At 36.6% G+C, this 17,104-nt stretch overlaps 1 protein-coding gene across 2 annotated transcripts in view; it reads right to left on the reverse strand.

Annotated features, from left to right (window-relative positions):
• KCNH8 (potassium voltage-gated channel subfamily H member 8) overlaps positions 1-17,104 on the reverse strand; it is a 200,823-nt gene that overhangs the window by 43,949 nt on the left and 139,770 nt on the right. For both annotated transcript variants that reach the window (XM_083823207.1, XM_083823206.1), the window contains exons 8-9: positions 5,816-6,013; positions 1,310-1,509 (exon numbers count right to left, since the gene is read on the reverse strand). In XM_083823207.1, coding sequence (XP_083679333.1) covers positions 1,310-1,509; positions 5,816-6,013 — 398 coding nt within the window. The remainder of the gene's footprint in view (positions 1-1,309; positions 1,510-5,815; positions 6,014-17,104) is intronic.

Below are 17,104 nucleotides of genomic sequence, written 5' to 3' on the forward strand. Positions count from 1 at the left end.
ATACATATATACATGTATTTAACCACAAAAATTTCAGGTGGGGCTTTTAAAAAATGTTGAAGTGGTTTCAAGAGTCAGTCCCTTGAAGCAAAGTATACTGCTTGCTTATGGGCAGAGCTCTGGACAGGCACACTGCAAGCCTACAACCACGGTGCTCTTTGTAGTCTGAGGGGATCTCATGCCTGAGCAACGTAGTCAGCCAACGCTTGACCAATTGTGCTCAGACAAGATAGTTTGTGGAGGGGAATCAAAGCATAAAACACTGATGGTCTCTCCAGAGGCTGCTGCTGTTGTACAATAGTCAATGACTTTCAGTGGGATTAAGGTACAGAAGGTACAGAAACTGAATCTGATCCTTAATCAAATTTAATAAAGCTTGGATATCAGTGGTTTTTTTTGTTGTTTTTTTTTGTTTTTGTATCATTGGAGATCTTACTAGGTTCCTTCTGTTGCCAGGATGCTGTTGAATATCCTATTTTTTTGTTGTTGTTGTTGTTGTGCACACTGCAAGAAGAGTCTATCAGGAAAAAAATGTTCTCAACCCAAAATCTTTCTGCTTGCTTCCACTTTATGTGTAGAGGCCAATGAGTTTTATAATGACAGATGTAACAAGAGCTATGAAGGGAACAATGCATTCAAATAACACTCCAGCAGAGAAAAAATATTATTTCTCCCACAGTATAGTAATACATAACCTGGATAAGTCATTTAGAACAAGCGAGCAAAGACACAGCCAGAAATCTGCCCTTTGTTTTTTACTGTCATGTCATTCTCTGCAAATTAGTCAGTATTTAAAAATATAGGGAAATGAATAACTTAAGCATTCAGACAATATCTTTCAGGCCAAACCACTTGTTTACAGGAATGCAAAGCACAAAAGAAAATGAAGGAGGGAGGAAAGGACAGTAAAATCATCCTTCCTTAAAATCAAACAGGAAAAAAAAAAACACAGTAGATTTTTTTTGTGTGTGTGTTTGTTGAAAGGTAAAGAGCTCACTGGAGTTTTTCTGGTATCATGCTAACGGTTTCTGATGAGGGTCTCTTCAACAGTTCTAAATTATGAAGGACTCTGAATTTTTAATATATATGTTAATTATATTATATTTTAATATATATTATTAACATACTTAGAACAGATTCTTCAATAACATTTCCCTCCTGGGACAACACAACTTTATTTTTAGACATGTACTTTTTTATATGTAATTTCACAGAAAACACAGTATCACAGACAGAAAACGATCCCCTGCTCATTCCAAGTCAGCAGTCAAAACTATCAAACACACAACCCCCTCCCTCATTTGGTTACCTCGTTGGAATCAATTCCATTATTGACAGACCATGTAGTTTGGAAATATTCAAGCATCCTTTGCTTTAGCTGCTGTGGCAGGTGATGGACCCGTATAAAATCCTTAAGATCCTTGGTTCTTGTGTGATAAAGGGACCATCTGGAGTACATCCTCTGAATTATGGCAGTCACATTGCCAAACACCAAGGCATGCATCAGAGCTAGGGAGGACAGAAATTATGTGTAATGTGGAGTGACTTGTTGATCATTAAAATGTAACAGAAAATAAACACAATTTTCACAGAAAATCAGTTTCCTGATTAATAGATAAAATAAAGCTTGAGTATAAGACTCCATGAGAAATATACAAGTGTTCATACTATTATTCATTTCTGGTTATAGTCATGGGACAGGATAGAACAACATCTGTTGCTATCTAGTCAGAGTATAATACAAAATAATGCCCAAAACTATAAAGTTTATAGGCTAAAATACTATAAGGTTTATAGTCTAAGAAAAAAGGAAACAGATATACAAATGTAGGCAGGCTTATTCAGGAAATAATGAAAAACTATTAAACAGTACAAAGACTAGACTCAATAAACTAAATAAATTGTAATCTATTTCAGAGAAGTCATGCAAATAAATACAATAACAGAGCATATATGAATCTAACAGGGACTATGTGTAATGGAATGAGATTGTAAACAACATTTAAAGATATACCATATTCTGGGAAACAAGATGTTAAAAAAAAGGGGGGGAAAAAGCTTTGTAATGTATAAAGTAAAAATTCATGTAAAAGAAAAAAAAAAAGAAAGATACATTCAAACTGACAACCTGATTTCTTATGTTGCTTGAGAAAGTCAAATATGGTGTGAAATTGTTTATCAGAAAGTTCTGACATCCAGGAGTTTGCCTGCAATTAGAGACTGGCTTGGGAATAAAAATACCAGAATCAAAATTGAAGAAATGCCTGCAGATACAGTGCATCTGGGTTTGTCTGTGCAGAAATGTGTTTGCTGATTATCAGTGGACAAAATTACTGTAGATTGTCTGTCATGTGGTATTGATCTGAGGTATATAATATACACATTTACAAATTGTTTATTGAAAAAACTATTAAAGAGCTTGATTATTACTCTTAAGGGACATCTAGCTTTATAGTGCTTGAAAGGAAGCAGACAGACTCCTCAGAGTAGCAAAGGAATTGGTTTATAAACAAGACAAACAAGACATTGACCTCGTATGGCAATTTATAGAAGTCCAGGGTAAGCAGAGAGAAACAAGGGGAGCAGGAGAAGGAAAAGATATATTTTGATGGTTAATCATACTTTCTTATTGTAGAAACAGGCAGAAAATTCCTTGGTTTAGAGAGCAGAAAAATTTTACAGGCTGAGTCAAACAAAAAGGAGCTAGTAATATCTATGTCTTTATTGTGAAGGGAAGGCAGAAAAATGGAGAAAGCACTGAAGTGTCATGTAGTTTCACAACACAATGCATTTAGAGGTGATTCACTGATATGTTTAAGTCAATACAAGTCCATTAGTAAAAGAAGATAAATGAACAGTACAGAAAGAAAAGGTTCACATGTGAATATTAGAAAGAAAAAGTATGTATAATTGTAAGAACTGTAATTTTTCAGAAGAATCAGCTGGATCAACCAAACGTTGTTACTGATGGTGCAGTGCATTACTAAGACACTAATGAAGCTTAGGTAACAAAATACAGCAGACTGGTGTAAAGTTAGATACAGGGTATTATAGTAGAAATATTCACCTGGGGCTGAAACAATTCAGCCAGATGTAGCTAAACAGACTGAAGATGGTGTAGCACTGTGTTTTAAGAATGTGATATTCACTTTAAAAAGAGGGGGGAGGGATAAAGCAGTGTATGGATGTGGTGTATGGATGCATATGTAAAAATCACTTGTATTCTGGTCAGTCTCCCACAGGCTCCAGGGTTAGGAGGCGAACAGTGTAGAGATCTCTGTGATGTTTTTATGGGCACAAATATCATAAAGAATTGTTAATATAGGAGAATCTATCTTTGCATATGTACACTGGAAGACAACTGCTACTGATGATGACAAGCTATTCCTGTCTGTGATAGCCGTTAGATTTCTTTATTAAAGAATCATAGACCCATCCTACTTTCTGTAAAATAACTATTAATCCATTTTCTAAAATGAAGTAAGACAAATTAAAAACTTCTAGGAAGCATATTTCATAAAGTGTCCTTAATTTGAATAGTTACTCTAAATTACATTTTTCTTGCTTAAGGAACAGAGGAACACCTCTGATCCCAGGATTAATATTCTGTGTATCCTAGGAATTCTGGTTAAGTTTTAATAAGTACATTTTGCCTCCAATTTTAAGAAGAAATATTACATAGAGTAGGATGTTTTATCCTCACAATAATGCTTATCTTAATTGTAATTTTAAATCTATGCACAATGAGAATTAATACCAAGAGGCAGTGATGCACATTAAAGACGAACATACAAAGTACTGCTAAACCAAATCATGTTACCCATTCCACCTGAAATTTCATAAACTAATGGCTGGTTTAAATACTGAAAAAAAAAAAAAAACCAACATTTTTTTTTTCCTCAAGACATCACTTTTCACTAGGAAATTTTAAAATTAAATATCAGCCAGAACTACACTTCAAAGCATGCTTTAAGAAATGAAAATATATTATATGTTAAAGTATACAGAGTAGTATTTTGTTCCTAATAGTTTTCAAAGCAGTCTGTGCTGCATGATGCCAGCTCCTTCAAGTTTTCCCCCTAGGCTGATTTACTCAAATAGGGTCTAAAATAGGTCTAAAATTTCTCAGGAAAACATCTGCAAACCAGTCTGCTCTGCTTCTTTACCTGGATACATCTTGTTTCCTGGGCCCTCCCTGGTGTAAAGTCCTTCTTCTGCTGCTTCACAGTATCTTTACCTTTCACTTTTCAGTTCCCTCTTCCTACATTCAGTCAGCAAGTTCCTCACAATTTATTCAGTGCACAAACACATTAGATGCACCACTCAGTAATATAAGGAATGAAAAATAAATTTCTATAGCTGGATTAAATAAAAGTGTAGGATACTTTTATAGTCTATTAAGTTTCCAAAAGGTCTACTGTATCAAAATGAATTAAATATTCATCATTGTGTTACTCAGAATATTGCTGGTTTCTTGATATAAATGAATACTTCTTCATCCATTCCAACACATTTTATATAGTGAAAGCCCCAATGCAGAGACCACATTGTATTTTAAAGCTGCATAATGTTATGCCAGCATTAAATTAATGAGTTCCCTATTTTTTCTGACACTGTCAAAATTAAAATGGTACTATTGTTGGATTCATTACATTACTGATGCTCATTTTGAGGACAGGGAAAAATGGCAATAATTCATTGAGCATTTTTAATACTACTGGATGCTACAGATATATAGTTTACAGGGTATTCATTATGTTCCTTAGTTTCTGAGTGTCAAGTTACCAATTTATTTTTGGCCAGTAAAATTTATGTTGTAAAACTGACAACCAGTGCCTTGCAGACACGCCTTGTAGAAATGCTGGGTGGTAGAAATACCTACTAGTATTTCTAGAACGATTAGGTAACCAGAGAAAATATGAGGGGGTCTTTTGTTCTTCACAGACATTGTGATATCTTTGAGATTTGTGATGTACACACTATGAAACATAACAGCTATTTTTAATTAATTAATTAATTAATTAATTAATTTTGGAAGAAGAATGTAAAGAGGTACCTGCAGGTACCTTCTCTGCACTGTCTTGGGTTTACCAAGACCTGCAGGTACCACTATTTCACTGGTGTTCCCAGGTACCTCAGCAGGAAAGTGAACCCAACAATAAGACTAGGTAATTAGCATCAGTTACAAATACAGTGAAGAGCTGTAGGCATGACAAAAACACTGCGATTTTGAAGCAAATCTGAAGCAGCGATGTGGTAAAATCTACTTAGTGATAAATAAACTTCTTTTTCCTTATGGAAACGCTCACCTATGGCTCACCCAATGTTTTACCTGGCTCTGTCCTGTCTCCACTGCCTTTGTTCTGGGCTGGGTCCTTCAGATACAGATATACACGCAGCCAGATACACTTTTAGGCTGACATCCTTTCTTTGCCATTTTTCCCAGGGCCGCTGCAGGGACTGAACTGGAGCTGAACTTATTATTTAACTGACTGGAACTGTGCCTGGCATGTAACCAAAATGCAGATATTCCCAGGACACATGGCTGGCCCACACTCACTCACAATAGGAAGAGCTTGCATTTTACTGGGTAATGACTTTTGTTACCATAAATTAACAAAAGCTGGGAGATATGCCTGCTTCAGGTAAGTTATCCAGTTTTAAACTCCACAAAATATTTCCTTCTTTTTGTCAGTTTAAATTAGAGTTTCTGTTTGTTTGATTTTGAATCAAAACCTAGCAAAATTTCAGGTCATATTTTACTCCCCTCTACTCTGCCCAAACATTTTACATGATGCTTAGCATAAATACCTACCTCCTATCAGCATTGTGCAAATGGAGAAGATCTTTTCAGCATCAGTATTGGCTGAAACATTTCCAAACCCAACACTTGTGAGGCTGCTGAGGGTGAAATATAGGGCAGCTATATAGGCACTTCTGATTGATGGGCCTCCCAGGGTATTATTGTCATAGTAAGGAGACTCTATACGTTTTCCTAGCTCATGAAGCCAACCTGAAAAACAAACCATAAAAAAATGACTGTTAAGGAATACTGACATCACGAATACTACGCACTCTGTAGAACAATATGTCATTTTAAAATACTTATTTAGAAGACATTGCATTCTTCACACTATTTCAAGAATAAAAACGTAAAAAGAACAGAAACTGTAAGAACTTATACAGCATATAAAGGACTGTTTCTCTAGAGTATTGCTTTTTATGTATGAGTATTTATGATAAGAACTGGATTTCTGTGTTGGAATTGAATGGTTTTGAATTGCATATTACAAGTCTAATTAGCTAATTCACAAAACCCACTAAGGCACAGAAAAGACAAAAAAAATCATCTCCTAATAACACTGCAACAAAAAATTTAACATTGATTTACTTTTTTTCCCATTAATTAATGCTTGGAAAGCTTTCTGAGATTATAAAACTAAATTGTTATAATAATAATCACATATTTAGAGCTTTTTATATGTTTCTCTTTACAGTAGAAAAGATTCAGACAATAGAACACAACTTACAAACCAGAATTAATTTTCCGAAGACGCTTCAGTAAGTATTTTCTAAATTAATAATTTAATCTTTCTTTTCCTTTCTTTTCATTTTGCTAAATGAATGTATGTGTGCTAGATAAAGTAGGATTAGATGCTGCCTCACAGACATTTCCAAAAAAAATATAAAAATAAAAGCACAAATGGGAAAAAGTGTATGGTTCTTCTTTTGGAAAAGGAAAACAAACAACCTGAATGAGCTATGAGCTGCATAAATGTAATGATTGATACAAGTAAGTTACAAAAAAAAAATCAATTTATGAGCCCACTACTGTGTGTTAAGCAGTTTGCTTGGGAGAGTGGGAATCCTTCCTGGATATTCAGCTATAACCATCATAACAAAATATTCCTGGCACACAGTTTGCTTTTAGAAAAAGTGGTAGGAGTTCCCCCTGTCCTAAACTGAGAGCTTCAATAATTATGTCAAGTCATGTATGTACTGAAAGACTGAACCACTTTCTGAAGCTTAACATCTCTCCCAATTCACTCAGCATATATTTCTTTATTTTGGATAAAGAATGAACCCAAGTATGAACCAGGGGAGCTCCTCTTGTACAGAATATTTGCAAAAGTAGGTGGTAGATTTTAAGAACCTGACTCAGTGCTTCCAAATAAGTTGGGGAAAAAAGGTTTGTAAGTATTTTGGTTGGATGGTCATACTCAAAGACTTACAGTGAACAGCTCAATGCCTAGGTGGAGATAATGACGAGTGGTGTTCCTCAAGGGTCAGTATTGGGACTGGCACAATTTAATATCTTTGTTGGTGACATGGACAATGAAATTGAGTGCACCCTTAGCAAGTCTGCTGATGACATCAAGGTGTGTGGTGCACTTGACATGCTGGAGGGAAGAGGTGCCATCCAGAGGGACCTTGACAGGCTTGAGAGGTGGACTTATGCAAACCTCATGAGGTTAAACAAGGTCAACTGCAAGCTCCTGCATCTGGGCTAGGGCAATCCTAAGCACAAATACAGGCTGGGCAGGGAAGGGATGGAAAGCAGACCTGACGAATAAGGACCTGTGGGTGCTGGTTGACAGCTCGACTTGAGCTGACAATGTACATTTGCAGCCCAGAAAGCCAACTCTATCTTTGGCTGCATCAAAAGCAGCGTGGCCAACAGGGCGAGGGAGATGATTCTCCCACTCTGCTCTGCTCTTGTGAGACAACAACTGGAGTGCTGTGTTCAGCTCTGGGGCCCCCAGCAAAAGAAGGACATGGAAGTTTTAAAACTAGTCCAGAGGAAGGCCACAAAGATGATCAAGGGGCTGGAGCACCTGTCCTATGAAGACAGGCTGAAGGAGTTGGGGTTGTTCAGCCTGGAGAAGAGAAGGCTCTGGGGAGACCTTATAGCAGCCTTCCAATACCTAAAAGGGGCCTACAGGAAAGCTGGGGAGGGACTCTTTGTCAGGGCGTGTAGTGATGGGACTAGGGTTAAAGGCTTTAAACTAAAAGAAGGTAGGTTTAGATTCGATATAAGGAGGAAATTCTTCACTGTGAGGATGGTGAGGCACTGGAACAGGTTTCCCAGAGAAGATGCAGATGCCCCATCCCTGGAAGTGCTCAAGGTCAGCTTGGATGGGGCTTTGAGCAATCTGATTTGGCAGGAGGTGTCCCCGCCCATGGCAGGGAGGTTGGAACTAGATGATCTTTAAAGTCCCTTCCAACCCAAACCATTCTATGATTCTATTTACCTCCTAAAGCAGACTTGTTGAGTCACTACTGCTACCACACAGGGCCATCCTCAACACTACACTCTCTTGCATACTAGCCTACAGAGAAAGCTAAGCCAGAAGGGCTGGGTAATAACGGCAAAAGATCAAGTCATGGCTGGTAGAGAGCATTGATTACAACCAGCTATTTTATATTTGTGTCTCCCAATTAACTAAAATGAAAGAAAAGCAAAAAACATAACTGAACTCATGCTGGCAACCCAGCTACAAGGTACGTTGTGAGGTAAGTAGTGTCAGTGTGTACCAGCAGTAATCACACGGTGCAGGCACAAGATAAGGCAGTTGAATTTCATTGAGAGTTGTAGCAAATAATTAGGGGTGTCTATGCATCAATATCTGCTGAACTTTAATTGGCAACAACTTAAGCTGCTGCATACAAATAATCAATACTGTAAGTACAACACCACAGAAACTTGAAGCAATTAAGCTGTCCCACATTTACTGTGGTTATATTATTAGGGCTGCACTGACACCTTAGTCTTCTGCTGGTTTGGGTCCTCTTGCTGCTCCCTTACAGTAGTGTAATCTCAGAAAAACATAATTTCTCCAACAATGATATGGCCCTTTATACAACTGATTTCATTCCTTTGCCTGTATTAGAGAATGTAATCCCATACATTAAAGAGTAGAAAACTAGCAAAATCCCTAACGGAGTTCATAAAAGTCTATCTAAACATAATATACAGAAGCACAATTGTAGAGTTCAACTTCAGCTTTTGAAAATATTCTAAAGTATATCAAGAACTGCAAAATTGACACAAATTAAATATGTTATTTTAAGTAACTGTAACTGATGTGTAGATACTGAAATAATGTCCCTTAGGAAAAAATCTCTTTCCTGGGAATGTTCTAAAAGCCACTGATTCTTGGCCTTTTCATTCCCATTCTTCTGCCCTTTGTTATCTGAATGAATTTCACATTCATTGTTATAAAGGGTCATATCACAACTTATTTCAAGTAACTTTGTACAAAACAGTACCAGTCTCACTTTTAGGCAACTACATTCCCATTGTTATCCAGCAAAGGCGAATAAGCCTGTTTTTTAATTGACAGATACACTTAAACTGGCTTCTCCTTTACAACACACTTTATGAAGAAGAAAAAAAAGAAAAAAGAAAAAAAGAAAACCCTAATGAAACACCATCACAAAAGATCCATTATTAGTAGCTGAGATATGGTGCCAAAATATGTGCTTAAAGTGTATCAAACAGTAGAAATCTCTATATGAGTTCTATAATAATTGTACTACTGAAATACCAAATACAATATTAACATGTTACAGTTGCAAACAAACACTTCTAGCCAAGGAAGTCTCTCTGCATCGTTACTCAGGAATAGTTCACCACTCTGTGCCTAGTTCTGTGATGTAATTTAGGATCAGACGAATAAGCTTAATCGGTAAGATGAATGACTTATCATTAAGCTACAACAGTAACAATTAGCAAATGTTAGCAATTGTTAACAATTTCTACAAATGGTTTGCTATGTAAGGAGAAGTTATTTGGTAACTTTCATTAAAGATGGATCATGAGATTTGGAAGAGAAATGTAAATCTGAAAGTGAAAACCAGATAAATATATTGCTCTGATTTGTAGAAAAGGACATGATAAACAGCTTCTCATTTCTGTCTGTTAAAGATGATTCTCATCAGGACCTTTTGAAGAAATGATATAGAATGAAGTTTCAGCCAAAGTATATATAATGCTCCAATATCTTCCAGATCAGTTATACTTCTGAGATTTTTTGTTGATAGCAATATATTTTTTCCTGGTGGAGGTGAAGACAAGAAACTGTTGTCTGTAAATATTTTCATTACCCTATAGTCATGAGAACAGAAACAATGCCTTTTGCTTTTTGATTCCTGTAGGTAACAGCTCTCAGCAGATTCTCTGGCAAACTTGGGTAATTAATTTCTGCCCTCAGGGAAGAAGAGAAAAAATAAATATACCTCATAGTCAAAGAGGGAGCATCCTAGAATTTAGTATTATGAAACTTGTCTGGTTCTGAATTAACATTACCTAGATATGGATCTATGACTTTGAAAACATGTTAAAACATCAATTAACGTAATTAAGAGGAAGGTTTTTCAAAGGGAAAAAGAACACTTGTGTAATCAACTCCCTTTAGAAAAGTCAGTAGCAATTGGGTATCCAGCTCCACTAGGCTACTTTAAAACTTGCTGGAAGAATCCATAGCGAGTCTCATTTATCTATATCTGGGAAGATATAAATAAATGTACCAGAAGAAATAAACATGAATTTATGCATTTGTAGATGATGTACTTTACAACTAGCTGTAAAGCACATTATCTCACTTACAAGGCATTCAGAAACTCAGTCTTCCCTCAGTTTGGTGCTTGCACTTTATAGAGCAGGTAAGTCACTCCATAATTTATAGATTCATGCTATACTATTACTTAGATTTTCCTTTTATGACAGACACTTAGTATACCAAAATGTTAACTATGTTAAGTGGTATTTAATTTAAGCAACTTAGAAAATAGTTGCATTATCTAACTAATTAACTACCAATACCATTTATTCTATAAAACAGACACACTTTTTTTTTTTTTTCCCTAGTTAGAAAGTAAACCAAAACTCTCTGGTTTATTCTGGACTACTGTGTCAGGAAATGCAAAAAGGTATTTTTGAAGACTGCGTCTTAGAGCATCCCCAAACACCTGAAAGCAGGAATGCTTCCCCCAAAATCCCAGTGGTCATGATGCTGGAACAAGAGTGGGACAAACCTTCTCTCAGCTGCAGCTCCATATCTAATTCAGGGGGCCTCTTGTATTCCTAGGGAACAAAGGTAGGAAGGCCTATCTGCCCCTTCACCATTACTTTTTTGTCTTTAAAGAGTATTTGAACTTCATTTATGGCCAGAACATACTTGGCTCTTTCATGCAAGAAAATAAACATGTTATGCTGGTATTAGGGAAAGGGAATATGTAACGAATGAGTATAGGGTAAACCTAAAGGATACTGTCCGGTCTGGGTTATCTTTAAGGGCTATGTTTCAGTTTCAAGAACACTTTTCCGATTCATCTAAAAAACTTTGGGGCTCTAAATGAAAACACAAAAAAATGACAGTGGCTTTATTAGATGGTACTTATACTTTATACTTCTACAAAATCGCACCTGACAGACTTGGCTATAGAACAGACTTACAACTTCTAGAAAAATCACAGGTTTATCATATTCTAAGTGCTCATTGTTTAATTCAAACAGTAGAATGGATCAAAGGATAAGAAAAATGGACTATGTTGAGTGTGTCTTGAGTGTATCTTGAAACTGGTGGTTCATGTGATTTTATTAACACACAAACTAACAGCAGTCACAATCCCAGAACTGTACCTTATGAAATAACAAGCAATAAAAAAATAAAAAAAAATCTAGAAATATTGCAGAACAAAACATAGAAAATATAAACAAGCTCCCAAATAGTAAAAAATAAGGAAAAAAAATGCTCTGAAATGGAGCACATACGGCCATTTGATGTAAATAGATTATAACTTTTAACACAGAAGTTTGTGTATGCTATGCCTGCTAAGCTAAGTTGAAGCAAACAGTTTGAGGTTATCCCTGGAGGTCTTTAAAAGACGTTTAGATGTAGATCTTAGTGATATGGTTTAGTGGAGGACTTGTTAGTGTTAGGTCAAAGGTTGGACTAGGTGATCTTGGAGGTCTCTTCCAACTTAGATGATTCTGTGATTCTGTGATATATTACCCTCCCAGAAAATAAATCTTAGGGCAAAACAATTGCTAAAATATAAGTAATCCAACTCCCTCTTTTAGGTAAAATTTTTTATGATATCAATCTCTAAGACAAGTTTTATGTATTCTGTACCAAATTTTACTTCTTCCAGTGTGCATGACTCTGCTTTATTAAATAATCATTGCCTCTGCTCCTATGGTGATTACTTATTTAAAGTATTGTTCTAAATATCCTTAAAGTCCTTTTTATCCCTGTCTAGCCAAAATATTTTTGACAAGTGCATTTTTTTTCTGCTATGTCATTTGCATTTTTTTCTAGACAATTAATACATTAAACAGCACCATTCCAACTACTTAATCCCAGAAAACATCACTGTTATCCTTTCATTGTCATAAAATGTATGATTTCTTTACAGGCTTGATCCATCATGGAATTTTGCTTGTTATGTTAGAAGAGGCACACAGATACCAAAGTAGATGGTTTTAGTATTAAAGACCCCCAGTGATGACAGAAGCAATCATACTTCCAACCCCACTTTTCTTAACATTTCAAATAGAAAACGCTACAACCTTGAAAGTGTCATGCAGCTGCAGGTTCTAGGATTGTGTAAACACAGCTGCATCATATATGCCCAGATAGCACAGTTGTACAACAGTAAAAAATAGGGCATGTGTTCTTGCTCTTTTCAAAATAAAGATATTAAATAAATATCGTATGTATAAAACAAAACCTGAGGTGAACCTATATGACATGTCAACAACCTTAGGCTGCAGAGATGGAGCTAGTAGATTAATTTACCCCGCTTGGTCTTTATTTTGCTAACACACTTTCCTAAAAAAATTATAAAGTGAGAAAGAAAACAAATTTTATAAATCATAGAATAGAATCATTAAGTTTGGAAAAGACCTCCGAGATCATCTGGTCCAAGCATCCCCCTACCACCAATATCACCCACTAAACCATGTCCCTAAGAACCACGTCCAAACTTTTCTTAAACACCCTCACGGATGGTGACTCCACCACTTCCCTGGGCAACCTGTTCCAATGCCTGACTACTCCTTCTGAAAAGAAATTTCTCCTAATTTCCAACCTGAACCTCCCTTGGCACAACTTGAGGCCATTCTCTCTAGTCCTATTGCTAGTTATCTGCGAGAAGAAGCTGACCCCCAGCTCCTCACTCCTTCCTTTCAGGTAGCTGTATAGAGCAATAAGGTCTCCCCTGAGCCTCCTGTTCCCAGACTAAACAACCCCAGTTCATCTGCTCCTCATAAGAATTCACCAGCTTCATAGTTCTCTGGATGTGCTCCAGGACTTCTATGTCTTTTTTGAAGTGAGGGGCCCAAAACTGAAAACACTACTCAAGGTGTGGCCCCACCAGAGCAGAATACAGGGGGACGATCACCTCCCTGGTCCTGCTGGTTACACTACTTCTGATACAATTCAGAATGCTGTTGGTCTTTTTGGCCACCTGGGCACACTTGCTTTTCATGAACCCATACTGACTGGGCCTGATCACCCGGTTGTCCCACATATGCTCTATGATTCCATTCAGGATGACCTGTTCCATTACCTTTCCTGGCACCAAGGTCAGGCTGACAGGCCTGTAGTTCTCTGGGTCCTCCTTACAACCCTTCTTATAGATGGGTGTCACATTAGCAAGTCTCTAGTCATCCGGGACCTCTCCAGATGACCATGACTGCTGATAGATGATGGAAAGCAGCCCAGCAATCACATCCGCCAACTCCCTCAGCACCCTTGGGTGGATCCCATCTGGCCCCATGGACTTGTGACAGTCCAGGTGGAGCAGCAGTTCTCTAACTGTTTCCACCTGAACTGTGGGTGGTTTCTTCTGCTCTCCATTCCAGACTTCCAGGTTGGGAGGCTGAGTACCCTGAGGATAAGTGGTCTGACTAGTAAAGATGGATGTAAAGAAAGCATTAAGAACCTTAGCCTTTTCCATATCCTCAGTAGTCATGTCCCCCCTGCATCCAGTAAAGGATGGAGATTCTCCTTGGCCCTCCTCTTACCGTTAATATATTTATAAAAACATTTTTTTGTTGTCCTTAACTATAGTGGCCAGGTTGAGCTTGTAAAAGACATTAATTTTCTCAAGCACCAAGAGTCTGATTAATATGATTAAAGTAATTATTAAAGTAATGCCCAAAGGAGCTTAATCAAAATGTTTTTATTTTATGTTACGTTAATTTATTTATTTTATTTTATTTTATTTTATTTTATTTTCAGTGTAAAATATGAGTCTTAACGGAGTATATTCCTTATTACAATGGATTGAATTATAATATTTTTTCTTTAACTAGAAAGAGTTAGAGAAAGTACTAGAGGAACATCGGCTACAATCAGAGCTACGTAGTCAAATTTTGTGTAGGGAAATTCTTTTCATGAAATAGAAATGAAATAGATTTACCTTGGACTGTATGAAATAGTTTTACCTCAACTGCCTGTGGCTGGATTATTTGCAGCAGGGGCATGCAAGGCCACTCAGGGCATACTATCCTCTGCAACCTTGGGACTGGTGTCCCGGTATGATCTGTGCTGCTGGGGAAGTGACGTGATTCCTGCAGCAGGTATGGAGATGAGTGCTTCATATCAATGCATTGCAAAGGCATCTACTCTCCACAGTCTGTAGTATCAACTTTCCTTCATTAACAAGATAATTTTAAATCTAATTTATGTCTGTTTAAGAATTTCCCCCAATTTTGCTATGTCTGTGTCATAATCGTTTGTACTGATCTGGTGCATACATTGCACCAGCTTGTTCAGGTAGCGAAGAGTTAACTATGTTAACCTTGTACAAGGCAGATTATAATTAACCTCTGGGCTCAGTGTACTAAGTGTCAACAGAAGTAAGACACATGGATATTTCCACGATGGAAACTACCGATCATTTTCCGTGGATATATATAAAAGTTTATACAATTTTGCTTGATGTGTACCACATTACAGATAACAAAAAACACCAAAAAATCCCTTTAATGTGTAATCGAAGTGGGAAAAAGTTCCCTTTTTCTATCAAGTATGCTACATCTCTTTCTATTAAGTAGATAAAATCCATAGAGGGGAGAGAGGTAAATTTTATAAGAAGATTTCATGTTTCTGATCTGAGATGTTCAGCTCTTTAAAGCATAGTGCATAAATCAAAACATAGTGTGCATTCATGTAAATCTTACATATTTATGTCTCCATGTGAAATTATTAACAGCATATTTTGGGGATCTTGTTAATGATGGGAATGAAAATAAAAGTAACATTTCAAAATGAAAAGAAAAATGGAGTTGAGTTTCAAAACCACGCCATTCTCAGAATGGAAACTTGATGAGATATCTCCTCTCCAAAATAATACGTGGGGATTTACAAGAAGCAAATTTTAGGGTCGTTGTCATACTAGAAATTAAGTGGACACTTGGAACAGATAGATGCAATAAAAATGTTGTTTGACTCCCATTGGAGATAGAATTCTGGATAGAATCTTTATTACATCTTTCCCAAATTAATAGATGATGTAAGAGATGGGCACGAGCCAAAATCCAAGACAAAATATGTTCCTAATAATGCTGATATCTGGGACATATCTTTGCATCTATCTCATTTCTTTATCAAAAACATCTTATAAATGTTTATAAATACATGAAGTGTGGGAGACAAAGGGATACAGCCAACCTCTTTTCAGTGGTTTTTGGGGACAGGACCAGGGGAAATGGCCACAGTTGGAGCACAGGAAGTTCCGCTCCAACATGCGGAAGAACTTCTTCACAGTGAGGGTGACTGAGCACTGGAACAGGCTGCCCAGGGAGGTTGTGGAGTCTCCTTCTCTGGAGATATTCAAGACCCGTCTGGAGGCCTACCTGTGCAATTTGCTCTAGGGAACCAGTTTTGGCAGGGGGATTGGACCCAATGATCTCTTGAGGTCCCTTCCAACCCTTACAATTCCGTTATTTATTATGGACCAAATAATAATAATAATAAAAAAAACAAACAAACACTGGATTTGCAGATATGTCAGATGAAGTTATAATACTCTGCTAGGCTTTGGGAATTTTACCATTGATTTTATCATCTATGCCATCACCAAGAGAAAGTTTGAACTTCGACACTGAGCAGTCAGAAAAGAAAAATGAAGATGAAAATAGAGGGCCCATGTATTCTCTATTGTTTCATAAAGCTTGCAGACTCAAGATACATTAATTTCTTCAGTTGAAAGCATCTGGTCCCTTTTGAAATGCTTGCCTCAAATTTACCCTTAGCAGATATATTGACTGGTGTTTTTCTTTGACTCTGGTCTAGAGAAAACCATCTCTTTCCCTAGAACCTTATGAAAAGTTTTTAAACAATCAGGAAACATGCAATGAGACAGATGTTTTAGGCTTTTGAAACCCAAGCAGCTTTCCAAACTAAATGTGTACTCCCTCTGGTAGCAGCATTTTTAGATACAAGCTTAACCTTTGTCAGGTCTACTGAAAATGAATTTAATTTGAAAAGTGACATCCTATGGAATTCTTTTGTAAGGCTGACTAATACTCTTTGTAAATAAATTGGCTGTTGTATTTCTAATTGAATATATGCTTAGAAGCTATCGTACAAATAATTACATTTTGTAGAGCTTTAACTCATGTAACTAGACAAAGTCATAACAAGATATTGACCGTTGTACTCACTGAAAATGAAGCTTTCATGGTACAATAAATATTCGATGAACTCAGTAGTTTAAGGATGAAGAGGTGCTCAATCAGGGGATTAAAAAAAAACAAAAACACAAAAAAAACAACAAACCTAAGATCTAATTGTAATATCGCTAATAACAACAAAAACACAGCTGAGCCCATAGAAGTGCCAAAAAAAATGACAATTAAGTTTTAATTATTTGACAAAACTCAACTCTAAATTGACTGTGAGAAGGCTGCAGATATCATTGCTTATAGTAAGAAAGTAAAATTTATATATTCTTGTGATAAAATTGATGTGCCTTTGGGAATACTGGCAAAATTCCTCCGTGGGAAGCATTTCATCCATTTCATCTCTAGTCATCAGCAAGGTTGGGTCCATTAAATAATTAATATTTTCATTTAAGAAAGCCACAGGTG

This window comes from Anser anser, assembly GCF_964211835.1.
Source record: "Anser anser genome assembly, chromosome: 2".
Lineage (NCBI taxonomy): Eukaryota > Metazoa > Chordata > Aves > Anseriformes > Anatidae > Anser > Anser anser.